At 47.7% G+C, this 18,515-nt stretch overlaps 1 protein-coding gene across 2 annotated transcripts in view; it reads right to left on the bottom strand.

Annotated features, from left to right (window-relative positions):
• Window positions 1–367: 367 nt before the first annotated feature.
• LOC119942191 (ATP-sensitive inward rectifier potassium channel 12) overlaps window positions 368–18,515 on the bottom strand; it is a 104,422-nt gene continuing 86,274 nt past the window's right edge. For both annotated transcript variants that reach the window (XM_038762838.1, XM_038762839.1), the window contains exon 3: window positions 368–2,404. In XM_038762838.1, coding sequence (XP_038618766.1) covers window positions 945–2,249 — 1,305 coding nt within the window. In that variant the 5' untranslated portion in view covers window positions 2,250–2,404 and the 3' untranslated portion in view covers window positions 368–944. The remainder of the gene's footprint in view (window positions 2,405–18,515) is intronic.

The following is an 18,515-nucleotide window of genomic DNA, read 5'->3' as shown; positions in this document are numbered from 1 at the left end:
CTTGAAGGTGCAAAATGAAAAAGTCAGTGCTTAAGCGGTAAAACCAGTTTACATTCTTTCCCCATCTCACCCCAAAATATATGTTAAAACTTTTAATTATTATTATTAATAATTATTATATTATTCGTTTTTCTATCACAAACAGTCTAGTGTTTCTTGTGGATAACATGAGCTATGTTGCCAGGATTGTGCTTGCTTGCTGTCGCTGACTCCGGTTACAGAAACCGGAGTCCCCTTCCCCATGACAAAGCCTAACCGGGACAAAGAGAGCAGTTCTGGCTACTGTGGACTTCCCATTCTCTTGGGGCCTCTTTTCTGGCTGCTTCATTCCCTCTGGGCTTGTTGTTAACTTTTTTCTTTTTTCCCCCCCCCCCCAAAAAAAAAGTCGAATCACATTAAAAAATTTCTTTTGTAAACAGTCTCAACAGCACTAAGTTGAAAAATTAAAAACCCGGTACCTCCCCTACGTTAAAAACCAGTGCGTGGCTGAGCGTCTCCTCTGTTGCTGGCTGTGGGCAACAGCCCTTCATCTCCTGGCTAGGGTCAAGTTGGTTTGAAGTCCGTTCTCACCTGGTCCGTTTCCACCGTTTTGGGGCCCTTCTGGAGCCCGTGACTTTCAGCCTGCCTCACTTCACGGGGCCGGGAGGGTAAGCCCCGGGCGCAAAACCAGCTCTCTGTGCCCCCCGCCCAGGCGCGCTGCCCTTCGGACTCCACCCGTGCTTTGTTGGGGAAGAACCTCCCGTCGCCTCTGCCGCCCGGCTGCTTGCCCCCCAGCCCGACGGACCCGTCCCCGGTTATTGCGATGAAACGTAAAACGACTAAACGCTACTAGATTTTCCACCGTTCCTATGGCACTTGCATCGTTCTGCATAAACCTGGGCGGACTGTAGGAGAAAAGATAACACGGGTCCCTATCCCACCCCTGAAGGTCAGGCAATCGGAGGTCAGATTTCCGACTCCCTTCTGTACGACCTCTGGTCCAGAGCTATCGTGGCCTGAAGTCTATCAAAGTCATGTCTATTGTCGGGGCTCAGGCCATCCAGGCCCCGGCTATCGTCCTCCTCTTCCTCCTCCTCCTCCTCCTCCTCTTCGTCGCGGCTCATGAAGGCCAGCTCATTCTCGTAGCAGAAGGAATTGGTGCTCGGAAGCAAGAATTTGTTCTCCACCAGGTCCTTGGCGCTGCAGCGGGGAGTGGAAGGGACCTCGTAGGTTTTGTGGAAGTGAGAGTAGTCCACCTTGTATTGGTTCTTCTCCTCGAACAAGACCGGCTCAAAGCGGTGGCCCCACAGGATCTCGTTAGCCAGGTAGGAGCTCCTGGCCTGCGTGGTCATGGCGGTCGCTTCCACCATCCCTTCCAAGATCACCACAATCTCAAAGTCATCTGTCTCCAGGTCCTGCCGGCTAATCCCGAAAAGCGGGCTCTCCTCGTCGATCTCGTGGAGGATCGTGATGGGGGACACCAAGAAGATGCGGTCCAAGCCTTTGTCAAACCCCACGTCGATGTCGATTTGGTCGAGGGGGATGTACTCCCCTTCCTCTGTGATCCTTGGCTTGATTAACTGGGCTCTCACGTGAGCCTCCACTATATGACTTTTCCTCAGGTTCCCCACCCTCCACATCAGGCAGAGTTTCCCGTCCCTCATGGCCACCACCGCGTTGTGGCTGAAGAGCAAGGTCTGGGCTCGTTTCTTGGGTCTGGCCATCTTTGCCATGATGGCGCCGATCATGAAAGAGTCTATGATGCAGCCCACGATGGACTGAACCACCACCATGAACACAGCGACGGGACACTCCTCCGTCACGCAGCGCAGGCCATAGCCGATGGTGGTCTGCGTCTCGATGGAGAACAGGAACGCCGCCATGAAGCCGGTCACGTTGAGGACGCAGGGCTGGGTGCCGTCCCCCGTGGACCTCTCCATATCTCCGTGCATGATGGCGATGACCCAGAAAATCAGCCCAAAGAGCAACCAGGACACCAGGAAGGCAAGAGAGAAAATCAACAACATGTACCTCCAACGGATGTCGACGCAGGTCGTGAACATGTCCGCGATGTATCTCTGGGGCTTGTCGTCCATGTTGGCAAACTCAACGTTGCACTGGCCATTCTTCTTGACGAAGCGGTTGCGGCACTTTCGCCTGGTGTGGATCTTGCCGTTGCCAAAGCCATTGGCTCCTGGCATGGTGGTCAACCTCAACCCGTCTTCCTCTGAGGACACGATGCTATAATGGTTGACCCTACCCGTACTCATCCCTGGGGGAAGCTTGCTGAGAACCTGGGGGGTCTCTTGGCTCCTCGGCCTTCTCTCCCACCCCCCAGCCTCCCCAAAGTCTGCTTCTCCTGGGGAGGAAGCCCAAGCTTCGCTGTCTCGGCTGCTACGTGGCTGAACCGATTCAGGGGGAAATTCTGAAAGAAAAGACAGAGACATCGGTTAATCTTTCCAGTTCGAGAGTTGAAGTCTACCATGAGACTGGCTTTAACCATGACTCTGTTTCCCCCGAGGAGCTGTCATTTGGAGACTTTACATTACCTCAGGACCCATCTCTAAAAAGCACCTCCAAGGTGTTATTTACCTCATCAGTTAATCAGAGATATTTCTTGAGTGCCTGCAACGTGAACAGCATTGTACTAAACCCTGAAGAGATTATTATTATTTTATGATTATTATGGTATTTGTTAAGCACTTACTGAGTGCACTTACTAAGTGCTTATTTGTAGGCACCGTACTAAGCGCTGGGGTGGATACAAGCAACTCAGGTTGGACAGTCTCGGTCCCACGTGGAGCTCACAAGACAATATCTGAGGAAGACACGATTCCTGCAGGCAGGAGCTTAAAAATCTGACAGACACAGCCTCCCTCTCCCCACTCTCCTTCCGCCCCCTCATACATGCACTAATTGTCCACAGTTAGGAGGAAGGTGTGCTTAAATAGTAGCTTAAATAGTAAAACCATAAGCAAAACCATAAGTACCAAAGTGGAACTCTGGAGATCATCAAGGAGACTAGTGTTACATGTGGTTCTCCTAAAATGTGGGGATTATGTTCTTGAAAAACTAGCATAAGGAAAAACCTGCACAATAGTACCTGGGTTTACTGCATCGTGTCTTATCCAGACGTGCTTGGCAAGTCACTTTCATTCATTCATTCATTCAGTCGTATTTATTGAGCGCTTACTGTGTGCAGAGCACTGGACTAAGCGCTTGGGAAGTCCAAGTTGGCAACATCTAGAGACGGTCCCTACCCAACAGTGGGCTCACAGTCTAGAAGGGGGAGACAGACAACAAAACAAAACATATTAACAAAATAAATAAAAATAAATATGTACAAATAAAATAGAGTAATAAATACGTACAAACATATATACATATATACAGGTGCTGTGGGGAGGGGAAGGAGGTAAGGCGGGGGGATGGGGAGGGGGAGGAGGGGGAGAGGAAGGAAGGGGCTACTTTATTTCTCTGTGCCTCAGTTACCTCATCTGTAAAATGGGGATTAAAACTCTGAGCCCCACGAGGGACAACCTGCTTACCTTGTATCTACCCCAGCGCTTAGAACAGTGCTTGGCACATAGTAAGTGCTTAACAAATACCATTATTATAAGCACTTAGTACAGTGCTCTGCTCCCAGTAAGCGCTCAATAAACATGATTGACTGAATGATTATGATTATCATTATTACTATTATCATTATTGACAATAATAATAATTATAACTGTGGTACTGGTTAAGTGCTTACTATGTGCCAAGTACTACTAAGCATTGTGGTATGTTACAGTTCCTGTCCTTCATTGGGCTCCCATTCTTAAATAGGAGGGATAACAGTAGTAGTAGTAATAGCAGTAGTAATATTTATTAAGCATTTACTCTGTGCAGAGGCACTGAACTAAGTGCCCACCTGAGAGAATATTCAGATGGGAATTAGACACGGATCTTCTTCCTTGACGGGGGCTCACAGTCTCAGAAAAGATTTTGAATCCCCATTTTACATCTGAGGAACAGGCTGAGAAAAGCTAAGTGACTTGCCCAAGCTCACCCAGCGGGCAAGGGACAAGTCTGGGATTAGAATCCAGGGTTTCCGATTCCCAGATCCGTGCTCTTTCTGTAAAGCAATGCTGCTTCTCTAATTCTCTAATGAAGTTGGGACCAAAATGTGGATGGGAAAATACGTGTGGAGGGTATTTTCCAGTTTCACAGATAAAATAATAATAATAATAAGAATAATAATAATAAGAATAATGATGATGGTATTTATTAAGCACTTATGATGTGCAAAGCACTGTTCTAAGCACTGGGGAGGTTACAAGGTGATCAGGTTGTCCCATGGGGGGGCTCACAGTTTCAATCCCCATTTTACAGATGAGGTAACTGAGGCCCAGAGAAGTTAAATTCTTCTGTTCTCGATCTACACGCACTCCCTTGGTGACCTCATTCGCTCCCACGGCTTCAACTATCATCTCTACGCTGATGACACCCAGATCTACATCTCTGCCCCTGCTCTCTCCCCCTCTCTCCAGGCTCGCATCTCCTCCTGCCTTCAGGACATCTCCATCTGGATGTCTGCCCGCCACCTAAAACTCAACATGTCCAAGACGGAACTCCTTGTCTTCCCTCCCAAATCCTGCCCTCTCCCTGACTTTCCCATCTCTGTTGACGGCACTACCATCCTTCCCGTCTCACAAGCCCGCAACCTTGGTGTCATCCTCGACTCCGCTCTCTCATTCACCCCTCACATCCAAGCCGTCACCAAAACCTGCCAGTCTCAGCTCCGCAACGTTGCCAAGATCCGCCCTTTCCTCTCCATCGAAACCGCTACCCTGCTCATTCAAGCTCTCATCCTATCCTGTCTGGACTACTGCATCAGCCTTCTCTCTGATCTCCCATCCTCGTGTCTCTCCCCACTTCAGTCTATACTTCACTCTGCTGCCCGGATCATCTTTGTGCAGAAACGCTCTGGGTATGTCACTCCCCTCCTCAAAAATCTCCAGTGGCTGCCTGTCAACCTACGAATCAAGCAAAAACTCCTCACCCTGGGCTTCAAGGCTGTCCATCCCCTCGCCCCCTCCTACCTCACCTCCCTTCTGTCCTTCTCCAGCCCAGCCCGCACCCTCCGCTCCTCTGCCGCTAATCTCCTCACCGTGCCTTGTTCTCGCCCGTCCCATCATCGACCCCCGGCCCACATCATCCCCAGGGCCTGGAATGCCCTCCCTCTGCCCATCCGCCAAGCTAGCTCTCTTCCTCCCTTCAAGGCCCTACTGAGAGCTCACCTCCTCCAGGAGGCCTTCCCAGACTGAGCCCCTTCCTTCCTCTCCCCCTTATCGCCCTCTCCTTCCCCCCATCTTACCTCCTTCCCTTCCCCACAGCATCTGAATATATGTATATATGTTTGTACATATTTATTACTCTATTTTACTTGTACATATCTATTCTATTTATTTTATTTTGTTAGTATGTTTGGTTTTGTTCTCTGTCTCCCCCTTCTAGACTGTGAGCCCACTGTTGGGTAGGGACTGTCTCTATATGTTGCCAACTTGTACTTCCCAAGCACTTAGTACAGTGCTCTGCACACAGTAAGTGCTCAGTCAATACAATTGATTGATTGATTGATTGTGACTTGCCCAAAGTCACACAGCTGACAGCTGGTGGAGCCAAGATTTGAACCCATGACGTGTGACTCCGAAGCCCGTGCTCTTTCCACTGAGCCACACTGCTTCTCAAATATGAAACCTGAAGGTCAGGAAGGGAAAGAAGTTTCCTTGAGGTTATTCAGCAGTTTTGGGGCCCATCCAATACCGGGACCCAGGCTACCTCATACCTAGCACAGGCTGTTCAATTACATTTGTTCCAATTCATTCAATCGCATTTATTGAGCGCTTACTGTGTGCAGAGCACTGTACTAAGCACTTGGGAAGTACAAGTTGGCAACATATAGAGACGGTCCCTACCCAACAGCAGGCTCACAGGCTACTAGTCCAATCACACACATGCTATCCTGTATACACAGCGTGACTCAGTGGAAAGAGCCCGGGCTTTGGAGTCAGAGGTCATGGGTTCGAATCCCGACTCCACCACATGTCTGCTGTGTGACCTTGGGCAAGTCGCTTCACTTCTCTGAGCCTCCGTTCCCTCATCTCTAAAATGGGGATTAAGACTGTGAGCCCCCCGTGGGGCAACCTGATCACCTTGTATCCCCCTCAGCGCTTAGAAGAGTGCTTTGCACATAGTAAGCGCTTAACAAATGCCATCATTATTAGTATTATTATTACACACACAGAGATACACACAATCAGGGAGGCCAGAGGCCCAGAGTCTTTATTCCGCGATCGAAACCCAGGGCGGGCCATGCTGACTGCCCTGTCCTATGGGCGAGCTGTCCTTTGGAGAGGAGGGAGATCATTAAGGAGGTCCTGTCAGGAAGCACTTACAGCGCTGAGCATTGGGTATTTGTTGTTTCCGTCCTTTCAAATTCTAATGTTGTTTTCCCCCAGCGAGCATCTGCCGTGCAACAGCCGAAGAGGAAGGTAGGAAGGTCGAGAAAGAGAGCTGAATGCGTGCTGCCCCAGCAGTCAAGGCTGGCATTGATCAGTTCAATCCCGCCACACCGGCCCACCTAAGCTCCAGTAGCCCCTATATTAATGAGACAGTCCCGCAACCCCAACCTAATAGAAAAGCAGCGTGGCCTAATGGTTAGAGCCAGGCTTTGGAAATCAGAAGGCCTGGGTTCTCATCTCAGCCCCGCCACTTGTCTGCTTGTCACTTCCCTTCTCTGTGCCTCGGTTCCCCCATCTGCCAAATGGGGATTCAATACCTGCGCTCTCTCCTACTGTGAGCCCCACGTGGGACCGGGATGGTGTCTAACCCGATCCTCTTATATCTACCCCACTGCTTAGTGCGGGGCTTGGCACGAAGTATGTGCTTAAGAAAAAATATTGTTATTATTGATAATAATAATAATAGTTGCAGCGTGGCTTAGTGGAAAGAGCCCGGGCTTGGGAGGCAGAGGTCATGGGTTCTAATCCTTGTCAGCTGCGTGACTTTGGGCAAGTCACTTCACTTCTCTGGGCCTCAGTTACCTCACTTGTAAAATGGGGATTAAGACCGTGAGGCCCATGTGGGACAACCTGATTAGCTTTTATCTACCCCAGCACCCAGCCATCGGGATGCCCAGCCCAGCTAGTGATTTGGCAGCACGGTATCATGGATAGAGCATGGGTTTGGGAGTCAGAGGTCATGGGTTCTAATCCTGACTCCACCGCTTGTCAGCTGTGTGACTTTGGGCAAGTCACTTAACTTCTCTGGGCCTCAGTTACCTCATTTGTAAAATGGGGATTAAGACTGTGAGGCCCGTGTGGGACAACCTGATTAACTTTTATCTACCCCAGTGTTTAGAACATTGCTTGCCACATAGTAAGCGCTTAACAAATACCATTCTTCTTCTTCTTCTTCTTCTTCTTATTATTATTATTGAGTTCTCTTGCTCTCCAGAGAATGAGGCTGGAAGTCACCTCTGGAACAGTTTGCCCCTGAGATGGGAACAGTAGTGGAACGAGACTGTGAGCCCACTGTTGGGTAGGGACTGTCTCTATATGTTGCCAATTTGTACTTCCCAAGCGCTTAGTACAGTGCTCTGCACATAGTAAGCGCTCAATAGATACGATTGATGATGATGAGGGAATTGGGGCGGGAGTGCTGCATAGGGGTACAGAGATGCAGATCCTGCCAGTACTCTCCCAGCACCCAGCCATCAGGATGCCCAGCCCAGCTAGTGATTTGGCAGCATGGTATCGTGGATAGAGGAAGGGCTTGGGAGTCGGAAGGTCACGGGTTCTAATCCGTGACTTTCATTCATTCATTCATTCAATTGTATTTATTGAGCGCTTACTGTGTGCAGAGCACTGTACTAAGCGCTTGGTAAGTACAAGTTGGCAACATATAGAAACAGTCCCTAACCAACGGTGGGCTCACAGTCTAGAAGACTTGTCTGCTGTGTGACCTTGGGAAAGTCACTTCACTTCTCTCTGACGCAGTTACCTCATCTGTGAAATGGGGATCGAGACTATAACCCCCACATGGGACAGGGACTGTGTCCAACCCGATTAGCCTGTATCCAGCTCAGATCTTAGTACAGTGCCTAGCACAAAGTAAGAGCTTAACAAATACCATAATTATTATTATTATTGGGCAGCCGAATGTGAGGAATAAATCTGGGATACTCTCTCCTCTCCCGCTCCTCAGCTAATTAGGGCTCACGAGGCTGAATCCGACCGTCTGATGGAGCGGGTCCAGCATCCTGCCTTTGGCAATCATTATCACAGAGTAAAGCAAACCTTCCTCATCCGCCTCCCCACACACCTAGTTCACCTTGTATCTTCATCATCATCATCAATTGTATTTATTGAGCGCTTACTGTGTGCAGAGCACTGTACTAAGTGCTTGGTAAGTACAAGTTGGCAACATATAGAGACAGTCCCTACCCAACAGTGGGTTCACAGTCTGAAAGGGGGAGACAGAGAACAAAACCAAACATACTAACAAAATAAATAGAATAGATATGTACAAGTAAAATAAATAGAGTAACAAATATGTACAAACATATATACATATATACAGGTATATATATCACTTGTATATCACTTGTAGTGATATGTCTGGTTGTCTGGGGACAGGGGCACCCCTCTTGGACTACCTGATGGGTTCAGATTAAGCCTCCACTTGGCAATGCTTCCCCTTTGAGGCTCTCAGATCCCTGGCTCCATGTTTCTAAAAGGATGATCAGTCTGTCAGAATTATTACATTATTAGGAAGAATCTCCCGGGGCCCACTAAACCCATCAATTCTCCGATTCCCGTGATTAGCCTTGGAGCTGGAGGACATGGCGAGCTCATTCTTTCCACTGGAATGGGGCCCGGCTTCTGACCGTACATGGGAGAGGAGCAGTGGTCGCTGCCCAAGAATGGATCCAGTTCTTTCTACCCACTTGCTTGGGAGAGTACAATATAACAGAGTTAATAGGTATGTTTGCTGCCCACACGGAGCTTACAGTCTAGATGGGGAGATGGACATCAATATAAATACATTTTAGATATCAGTCAGTCAATTGCATTTATTGAGCATTTATTGTGTTCAGAGCACTGTACTAAATGTTTGAGAGTACAAAATATAACAATGTAACAGACACATTCCCTGCCCAGAGCGAGCTTGCAGTCTAGGGATAAGTGCATTAAGTGGAGGTGTGATGAGTAAAAATTCACGTAATAATAATGTTGGTATTTGTTAAGCGCTTACTATGTGCCAAGCACTGTTCTAAGCGCTGGGGGGATACAAGGTCATCAAGATTGTCCCACGTGGGGCTCACAGTCTTCATCCCCATTTTACAGATGAGGGGCACAGAGAAGTGAAGTGATTTGCCCAAAGTCACACAGCTGACAAGTGACGGAGTCGGGATTAGAACCCACGACCTCTGACCCCCAAGCCCGGGCTCTTTCCACCGAGATGGGAAAGGAAGTAGGGGAATGGGGGCTTAGACGGGGAAAGCTTCTTGGAGAAGATGTGATGCTCTGCACACAGTAAGTGCTCAATAAATACGATTGAATGAATGCATCTTACTAAGATGTAATTTAATAAGACATCTTCTCTGGGCCTCAGTTTCCTCATCTGTAAAACGGGGATTCAATATCTGTTCTCTCTCTCTGTTGGACTGGGAGCCCAATGTGAGACAGAAATCGTGCCTGATGTATTATCATGCATCTGATCCAGCACTTAGTACAGTTGCTGGCACATAAACAGTGCTTAACCAATACCACAATGATTATTTTTTAATTGTAATTATCAAGAGTTGTGAGGGCCTGGGATGGGCTTTGGGGGGAGGCTGAAGGATTTCCCACACCTCCCCACCAGGAAATCTTTAAGAAAAGGATAGGGCTGCATCAGTTTGGTATTAAGGTGCAGTCGCCAATCAGGGGCAAAGGAAGACACTAAATTCATTCAATCGTATTTATTGAGCACTTACTGTGTGCAGAGCACTGTACTAAGCACTTATGTCCCGTTAAGATCTTCAACGGGCTTACCATGCTCTGATTCATTGCTCTGATTCTTTGCTCTTTTTTCCCCATAGAGGACAAAACACCCATCCCCAACCACAGCACGTAGAACAGTGCTTGGCACATAGTAAGCGCTTAACAAGTACCATCATCATCATCTCAGAGTCTATCACTGCCCACCGCCCCCCGACCCATATGCACTTATGTATATATCAATAATTCTATTTATTTATATTGCTATCTATTTACTCATTTTGATGTCTGTCTCCCGCCCCGCCCCCGACTGTAAGCCCGTTGTGGGCAAGGATTGTCTCTCTTTATTGCTATATTGTACTTCCCAAGCACTTAGTACAGTGCTCTGCACACAATAAGTGCTCATTTCGTGGCTCAGTGGAAAGAGCCCCGGCTCTGGAGTCAGACGTCATGGGTTCAAATCCCGGCTCCTCCAACTGTCAGCTGGGTGACTTTGGGCAAGTCACTTCACTTCTCTGTGCCTCAGTTCCCTCATCTGTAAAATGGGGATGAAGACCGTGAGCCCCCCGTGGGACAACCTGATCACCTTGTAACCTCCCCAGAGCTTAGAACAGTGCTTTGCACATAGTAAGTACTTAATAAATACCATTATTGTTATTATTATTATTGTGTCCCCCCAGAGCTTAGAACAGTGCTTTGCACATAGTAAGTGCTTAACAAATACCATTATTATTATTATTATTTAATACGATTGAATGAATGAATGGTCCAAATACTGAAACCAACAGATTACCTGGTCCTGCTCTCTAGATGGTTATGCCCGCAGACACTGTGGCTTTAAACATCCCTGAAAGAAACCAGGCCTCGGGACGGAGAGAGTCAGGGAGGTTACACTGGGAGTCAGAAAGACCTGGGTTCTAATCCTGCCTCCACCACTTGTTTGCTGCGTGACTTTAGGCACATCCCTCCACTTCTCTGAGCCTCAGTTATCTCATCTGCAAAACGGGCATTAAGACTGTGAAACCCCTGTGGGACAGGGACTGTGTTCAACCTGCTAAGTTTGTTTCTACCCCAGGGCTTGGCACAGTGCCTAGTATATAGTAAGTGATGATGATGATGATGATGATGATAATGACATTTATTAAGCGCTTACTATATGCAAAGCACTGTTCTAAGCGCTGGGGAGGTTACAAGGTGATCAGGTTGTCCCACAGGGGGCTCACAGTCTTCATCCCCATTTTACAGATGAGGGAACTGAGGCCCAGAGAAGTGAAGTGACTTGCCCAAAGTCACACAGCTGACAATTGGCGGAGCCGGGATTTGAACCCACGACCTCTGACTCCAAAGCCCGTGCTCTTTCCACTGAGCCACGCTGCTTCTCGTGCTTAACGAGTGCTTAACATATAACATGAAGAGGTCAAATCTGCCACCTGCCATGAATGCCATACATGCCATGAGTATGTATTTATTACTCTATTTATTTATTTTATTTGTACATATTTATTCTATTTATTTTATTTTGTTAATATGTTTAGTTTTGTTCTCTGTCTCCCCCTTCTAGACTGTGAGCCTACTGTTGGGTAGGGACCGTCTCTATATGTGGCCAACTTGTACTTCCCAAGTGCTTAGTACAGTGCTCTGCACACAGTAAGCGCTCAATAAATATGATTGAATGAATGAATGAACATAGCAATGGCATAGCAAAGGGAAGCAGCGTGGCTCAGTGGAAAGAGCCCGGGCTTGGGAGCCAGAGGTCATGGGTTTGAATCCCATCTCTGCCACTTCTCAGCTGTGTGACTTTGGGCAAGTCACTTCACTTCTCTGTGCCTCAGTTCCCTCATCTGTAAAACGGGGATTAAGATTGTGAGCCCCACGTGGGACAACCTTGATTACCTTTTATTCCCCCAGTGCTTAGAACAGTGCTTGGCACATAGTAAGCGCTTAACAAATACCAACATTATTATTATTATTCCCTGAATGGATGGCTCTCCCTGCTGAAACCATCCTTGGGCCGTGCTGGTCTCAGGAGTCCAGGGTTCTTGCAGGGTTGCCCCCGTGCCACTGTGAGAAACCGTGCAGGGTAATAATAATAATAATAATGGCAGTTATTAAGCGCTTACTATGTGCAAAGCACTGTTCTAAGCGCTGGAGAGGTTACAAGGTGATCAGGTTGTCCCACAGGGGGCTCACAGTCTTAATCCCCATTTTACAGTTGAGGTAACTGAGGCCCAGAGAAGTGAAGCGACTTGCTCAAAGTCACACAGCTGACAATTGGCGGAGCCGGGATTTGAACCCATGACCTCTGACTCCAAAGCCCGGGCTCTTCCCACTGAGCCACGCTGCTTCTCAAAAAAAAATAAATCTGTACAAACAGATACAAGTGCTGTGGGGTCTTGTCTCATGTGACACACATTCTCACCCGTGTGGTCCCACGTGACCACATGATCACCATTTTACAGGTGAGGTCGCTGAGGCCCAGAGAAGTTAAGTGACTTGCCCAAAGTCACACAGCTGACAAGTGGCGGAGATGGGATTCGAACCCATGACCTTCTGCCTCCTAGGCCTGTGGTCTATCTACTAGTCCATGCTGCTCCTCCAATAGTAATAATAATGGCATTTATTAAGCACTTGCTATGTGCAAAGCACTGTTCTAAGCACTGGGGAGGTTACAAGGTGATCAGGTTGTCCCACAGGAGGCTCACAGTTGACACAACAGCAGGTTTGACCCCAACGGGGAGTCTAATTGTCCCTTCAACCGCCAGCCAGCCTAATCGTCAACCATGGGGGTGAAAGATGGGGGGTGGGAAGGGCCCACGAGTTCCACCAGCATATATGGAATTACAAAGAATAAAACACTGACTACAAAGCCGCCCCAATATGGGGCCATGCTCCCCGCAAAACCCGGGGGCCCAGAAACTTTTCAACTGAACTGAGAAGCAACCGACAACACAGCACCAAAACGTGCTCCTCAGTACACTCTGCGCCACAGCCAAATATAACCAGAGAAGACACAGCAAATAAAACATGAGTAGAAGCTCCAGAGTCGTAAATCATAAAAATGCATTAATTCTAAAAATAAATTGTAGAAGCATTACATGCAAAATGACCTTTTAGCATTAGTATACATCTATACTTGTGTAGCAGTCCTTCATTTCCAAAGATACCATGTTAATAGCAATCATATCAGAACTATTATTTGTTAGTTGATAAATTGTGATGAGGAGACTAACACACGGCATTATTCTTATCATGAGTACTTATTTTCAATATAAGTAATGTAAATAAGAACAAGGCAACTCACTACATAGTTCTGTCATACATAGAAGTTAAAAGATCACCACAGCAATAAAATAATAGTGACAAGAAGACCCTTCAGAAAGGTCTACAGCCTTGCCTGTACTTAACTGTCAAATCTCAGTTCCACCAGATGAGTGATTAGCACTTGGTTTCTGATCTGGGCTCAGCCATTCATTCATTCACTCGTATTTATTGAGCGCTTACTGTGTACAGAGCACTGTACTAAGCGCTTGGGAAGTACAAGTTGGCAACATCTAGAGATGGTCCCTACCCAACAGTGGGCTCACAGTCTAGAAGCCACCCAAGTGCTGGGCTCTTTAGCAGTTTTGCAGGGTGAGGGCAGAGAAGAGAGAGGGATTCTACTCGCCTTTTGCCGGTGGACACACGCTGCTGTCCTTGGAGAGCCTCTGATTTCCTCTGGTGATCTCTCTGAGCGTGGGGTGCCATTTTGGTTTTGACACAGAACAAGCTGGTTGGGCTCTTAAATGCTCTCAGTGGTTCTGAAAGAGGCAGCCTTCCTCCCCCCACAGGTGGCTACAGAAGCGGGGTGCCAAAGAATAATAATAATTAATAATTATGGTATTTGTTAGGTGTTCTAAGCACTGGGGTGTGCTAGCTGGGGTGTGTTCTAGACTGTGAGCCCACTGTTGGGTAGGGACCGTCTCTATATGTTGCCAACTTGTACTTCCCAAGAGCTTAGTACAGTGCTCTGCACACAGTAAGCGCTCAATAAATACGATTGATTGATTGATTGGGGTAGATACGAGGTAATCAGGTTGAACTCAGTCCCTGTCCCACATGGAGCTCACGGTCTTCATCCTCATTTTACAGATGAGGTAACTGAGTCAGAGAGAAGTTAAGTGATTGGCCCAAGGTCACACAGCAGACAAGAGGCGGAGTGAGGATTAGAACCCACATCCCCTGGCTCCTTAGCCCATGTTCTTGCCACTGGGCTATGCTGCTTCTACAAAGCCGGATGATTCACAGGGTGGAGAGATTGTTGTCGCTCCAGGAGGGAAAAAGGAACTGGAAAGAGCCTCTCAAGCTGGAAAGTCAGTCACTACAATACTGACCACTAGCTTGATTATTAATTTATTATTATTATTATTATGGTATTTATAAAGCGTTTACTATAATAATAATAATAATGATGGTATTTGTTAAGTGCTTACTATGTGCAAAGCACTGTTCTAAGCACTGGGGAGATACAAGGTGATCAGGTTGTCCCACGTGGGGCTCACATTCTTAATCCCCATTTTACAGATGAGGGAACTGAGGCCCAGAGATGTTAAGTAACTTGCCCAAAGTGACAATTGGTGGAGCCGGGATTTGAACCCATGACCTCTGACTCCAAAGCCCGGGTTCTTTTCACTGAGCCACATTGCTTCTTCACTGAGCCACGCTGCTTGATGACCTTCAAGGCTGGAGCCACTTTGCTGGGGCACATCTGGGCAGGGTTGAGCCCCGCTTTCTAAAGCAATGGGACTCCATGGATTCAGAGAGCTCAAGAGGCTTCCTCTTCCATTCCTCCTGCCTCCCGAACAAGAAGGCTGCCCTTCCATGCTTAAGGATTCCTGGAAAGGAGATTCCTCCGCCTTCTCCAGACATCTGCTCTTCTAACAAGCCTTCTTGGTCACAGTTTTCTAGACTGTGAGCCCGTTGTTGGGTAGGGACCGTCTCTATATGTTGCTGATTTGTACTTCCCAAGTGCTTAGTACAGTGGCACACAGTAAGTGCTCAATAAATGCGATTGAATGAATGAATGACCAGTTCTTGAGTTAGCGAGACTGATTCCTTTCCATCCTGTTGCAAATCTAGTCCATTTCCCCTAGATGGAGAATGGTAGCCTGGCATTCTCCGAGCCACCATCCTTTGTAAAGCTGAAGGTTATTACAAGTGTCACTACTTTAACCCCTCATTAAATTCCAATTTCCTTAACCATTCGTAGATTCTCTATTTCCCAACCCTTTCGGGAATCCCAGTTCCTTGCCCCTCACCTACTACACGTTAATGAGAAAGGAGAAGTAACCGGAAGCAGAATCAACAGGAAAACACAGATCTTTAAACAAACCTGTCAACACAAAATAACCAGTATAAGTTCACCAAGCTCCCCCAGGAGGTACAGAATATCAGCAGCCCAACTCTTCCCTGCAGGAGAGGGCGGGGAGATGAGAGATCAGAAGGGCATCAATGTGTAATGGCACAGTCGACCTAGGCTTACACAGTGGAGTATGTGTGTAAAGTGTTCAACTCCCTCTTCCCACCTCCCACACACTTCACGAGTGTGGCTTTATGTAGGATTTGCTCCGCCTGGGCCAAGCCTTGGTGCGAAATACCCAGAAAGGTTTCTACTACAATTCAGCCCGCATGCTTCGCTCCTCTAATTCCAACCTACTCACTCGATCTCATCTTTCTCGCCGCCGACCTCTCTCCCACGTCTTCCCTCTGGCAAGAAACTCCCTCCCTTTTCGTGTGTCAGACCTTCAAACCCCACCTTCAAAGCCATATTAACATCACATCTTCTCCAAGAGGCCTTCTTCCCTGACTAGGCCCTCATTTCCTCATCTCTTACTCCCTTCGGTGTCACCTTTACACTTGGATTTGCAGCCTTTATTCACCCCTCCCTCAGCCCCACAGCACATATGTACACATCCACAATTTATTTATTTATATTCATGTCTGTCTCCCCATCTAAACTGTACGCTCGTTGTGAGCAGGGAATGTGTCTACCAGTTGTTATACTGAACTCTCCCAAGCACTGACTACAGTGTACCGCACACAGTAAGCACTCAATAAGTTTGATTGATTAATTGATTGATTGATTAAAAGGAGTGTGTGCAGGACTTTCTGGGGACATACTCCTATCCTCCCTATCCTGCTTTTGACTGCTCTGATGATAATAACCATTATAATAGTAATTATTATTATTTTTATCGTGGCATTTGTTCACCGCTTACTAAGTACTATACTAAGCACTGCCTGGCACATAGTAAGCACTTAAGAAATACCACAATGATGATGATTATTATTGATCCCCATTTTACAGAGGAGGTAACGGAGGCACAGAGAAGTGAAGCGACTTGCCTGAGGACACACAGAAGACAAGTGGCGGAGGCAGGATCAGAGCCCACATCCTCGGATTCCCAACACCGTGCTCTTGTCACTAGGCTATGCTGCTTCTCAAGGGAGGCGTTGCTTTTCTGACAAGAATCATAACTTCTGAATCACTGAGGGATCCTAGACTAGGCTAGAAGGGATCCTTCTAGACTGTGAGCCCACTGTTGGGTAGGGACCATCTCTATATGTTGCCAACTTGTACTTCCCAAGCGCTTAGTACAGTGCTCTGCACACAGTAAGCGCTCAATAAATATGATTGATTGATTGATTGATAGGCAACCCAGGAGGAGCTCCACAATGGCATTCCATTTGACCTGGATGGTGCGTCTCTTCCCTTCTTCCACCTGAATGGAGTCTCATCCTTTCCTCATGCTTGCTTTGTGTCTGGCTCTCCGAGACCAAAACTCACAGGGCCGGAACGATGCCAAATTCTCTCTTCTGTCCAGCTCTTGGCATAGAATCAGTGAAGGACAAATGGTACAGAACGATAATCTCTGAGATGGAGATGCCGCTCTTGAACTTCTTCCGGCTCCCTTGTGGGTGGCATTGCAATCTCCTGCAGCCTCTGGCCCTCCCCCAACTGCCTAGATACATTTGTATTCTTCTGTCATCTGGGCTTTAGGTTTTTATTTGAACGCCTGCGGTTGCATTGGTTGCATCTCTCCTCATCAGATGGCAAGGTCCAGCAAGGAAGAGGCCGGAACGGGCCAGGAATCTGGCTCCAGCTGACCCTGGTCTGCACGGTTCCCAGGCTGAGTTCTAGACCGCAGCACTTGAACGCCAAGTTGAACCGGAAAGGAACCTGGATCCAATTGGACTTAGGCCTGACGTCATTTCCAGGAGGTCCAGCCGGGTACATTTGGCTACCCTGAGGTGTGTCGGGAGTTGTAGTCCCACCGGCCAAGGGACTGAGGCCTAGACCTTTTCTGGATTGGCGCTGCCTCCTTTCCGCTGCAGAGATGCACCAAGCTCTAAGTTGTGGCCCTCTCACATTCAAAATAGGAGGTGGCCAGAAGTTCTGAACTTGGTCTGTGCTTGCTGTTTTCCACTGTGTGTCTGCCCCATTCAACACAACGGTTTCAGGATCCATGGAGAGCTCTACTTCCAGAGCGCGGACTTCATTTTGGTCCTCCTCTGTCAACTCCCATGATGTCAAATGCAGTGCGGGACACGCATCGCGTCCTCAATCGATACCGTGAACTGAATTCCATTTCCAGAAGAGACTGAGTCAAAGGCCCAGGGAGCAGGAGAAGGCCATGGAGAGGGGGAAGGAGACCACCTAGATTCAGGAAATTCTCCTTGGTCACCCCCCAACCTCAGATGGTTTATTCTCAGCCGCTTCTAATTTTCCCTGCCCCCAGAGAAAGGATACAACAACCCAACAGCAAATTCCAAGTACCAGAGTTTCAGCTTGTTTCTGCCTTTCCTCACCCTGCCCTGCAAGGCTGAGGTCATAGCAAGAGAAGTTTGGCTTTCACCCACCTAATCTGGCAGGTGAACTTAATCAACCTCTTCACCCGCCCCCAGTTTGCCACCTCAACTAGGAACCTGATGGTGATGTCTTCCTACCCAATTAAGAGGTTGGTTCTTCCCCGTCCCTCCCCTTCGCCTGTGGAGAGGTGTTTTGCAGTAGGTCTCTGCCCTGAGCTAATTAAGTCTAATTTGACACCCACCTAATTTTCAGCAGCTGGCACACAGACAATTTGTTGAGATGATATCTTGGGGCCCCGAACTAACAAACTGCTTCTTTCCTCCCAGGTTTCTACGCAGTTCACCGCACGCAAAGATATCTGTCGAGGGAACCCATCCTCAATAGTGAGGCAAGAAGGGGCATTCAGCCATCTCGGAGAATTCTGCTTCCTCACTGCCCCATGAAAAATGAGGGATTTTCAGACAATTAATGGATCTACGTTAAAATGTACAATCGGTTCACCTCTCCTACCAGGAGTCAGTGTTTGACAATTTAATTGGCTAATAATTGTTTTGCTATGGTATTTATAAAGTACTTACTATGCACTAAGTGCTTGAGTAGATACAAGACAGTCAGTAAATCACTTCATGGTATTTATTGAGTCTTTACTGTGTGCAGAGCAC

The sequence above is a fragment of the Tachyglossus aculeatus genome, chromosome 21 (genome assembly GCF_015852505.1).
Source record: "Tachyglossus aculeatus isolate mTacAcu1 chromosome 21, mTacAcu1.pri, whole genome shotgun sequence".
Lineage (NCBI taxonomy): Eukaryota > Metazoa > Chordata > Mammalia > Monotremata > Tachyglossidae > Tachyglossus > Tachyglossus aculeatus.
The sequence above is the reverse complement of the archived record's forward strand: the minus strand, read 5'-3'. Positions and strand labels throughout refer to the sequence as shown.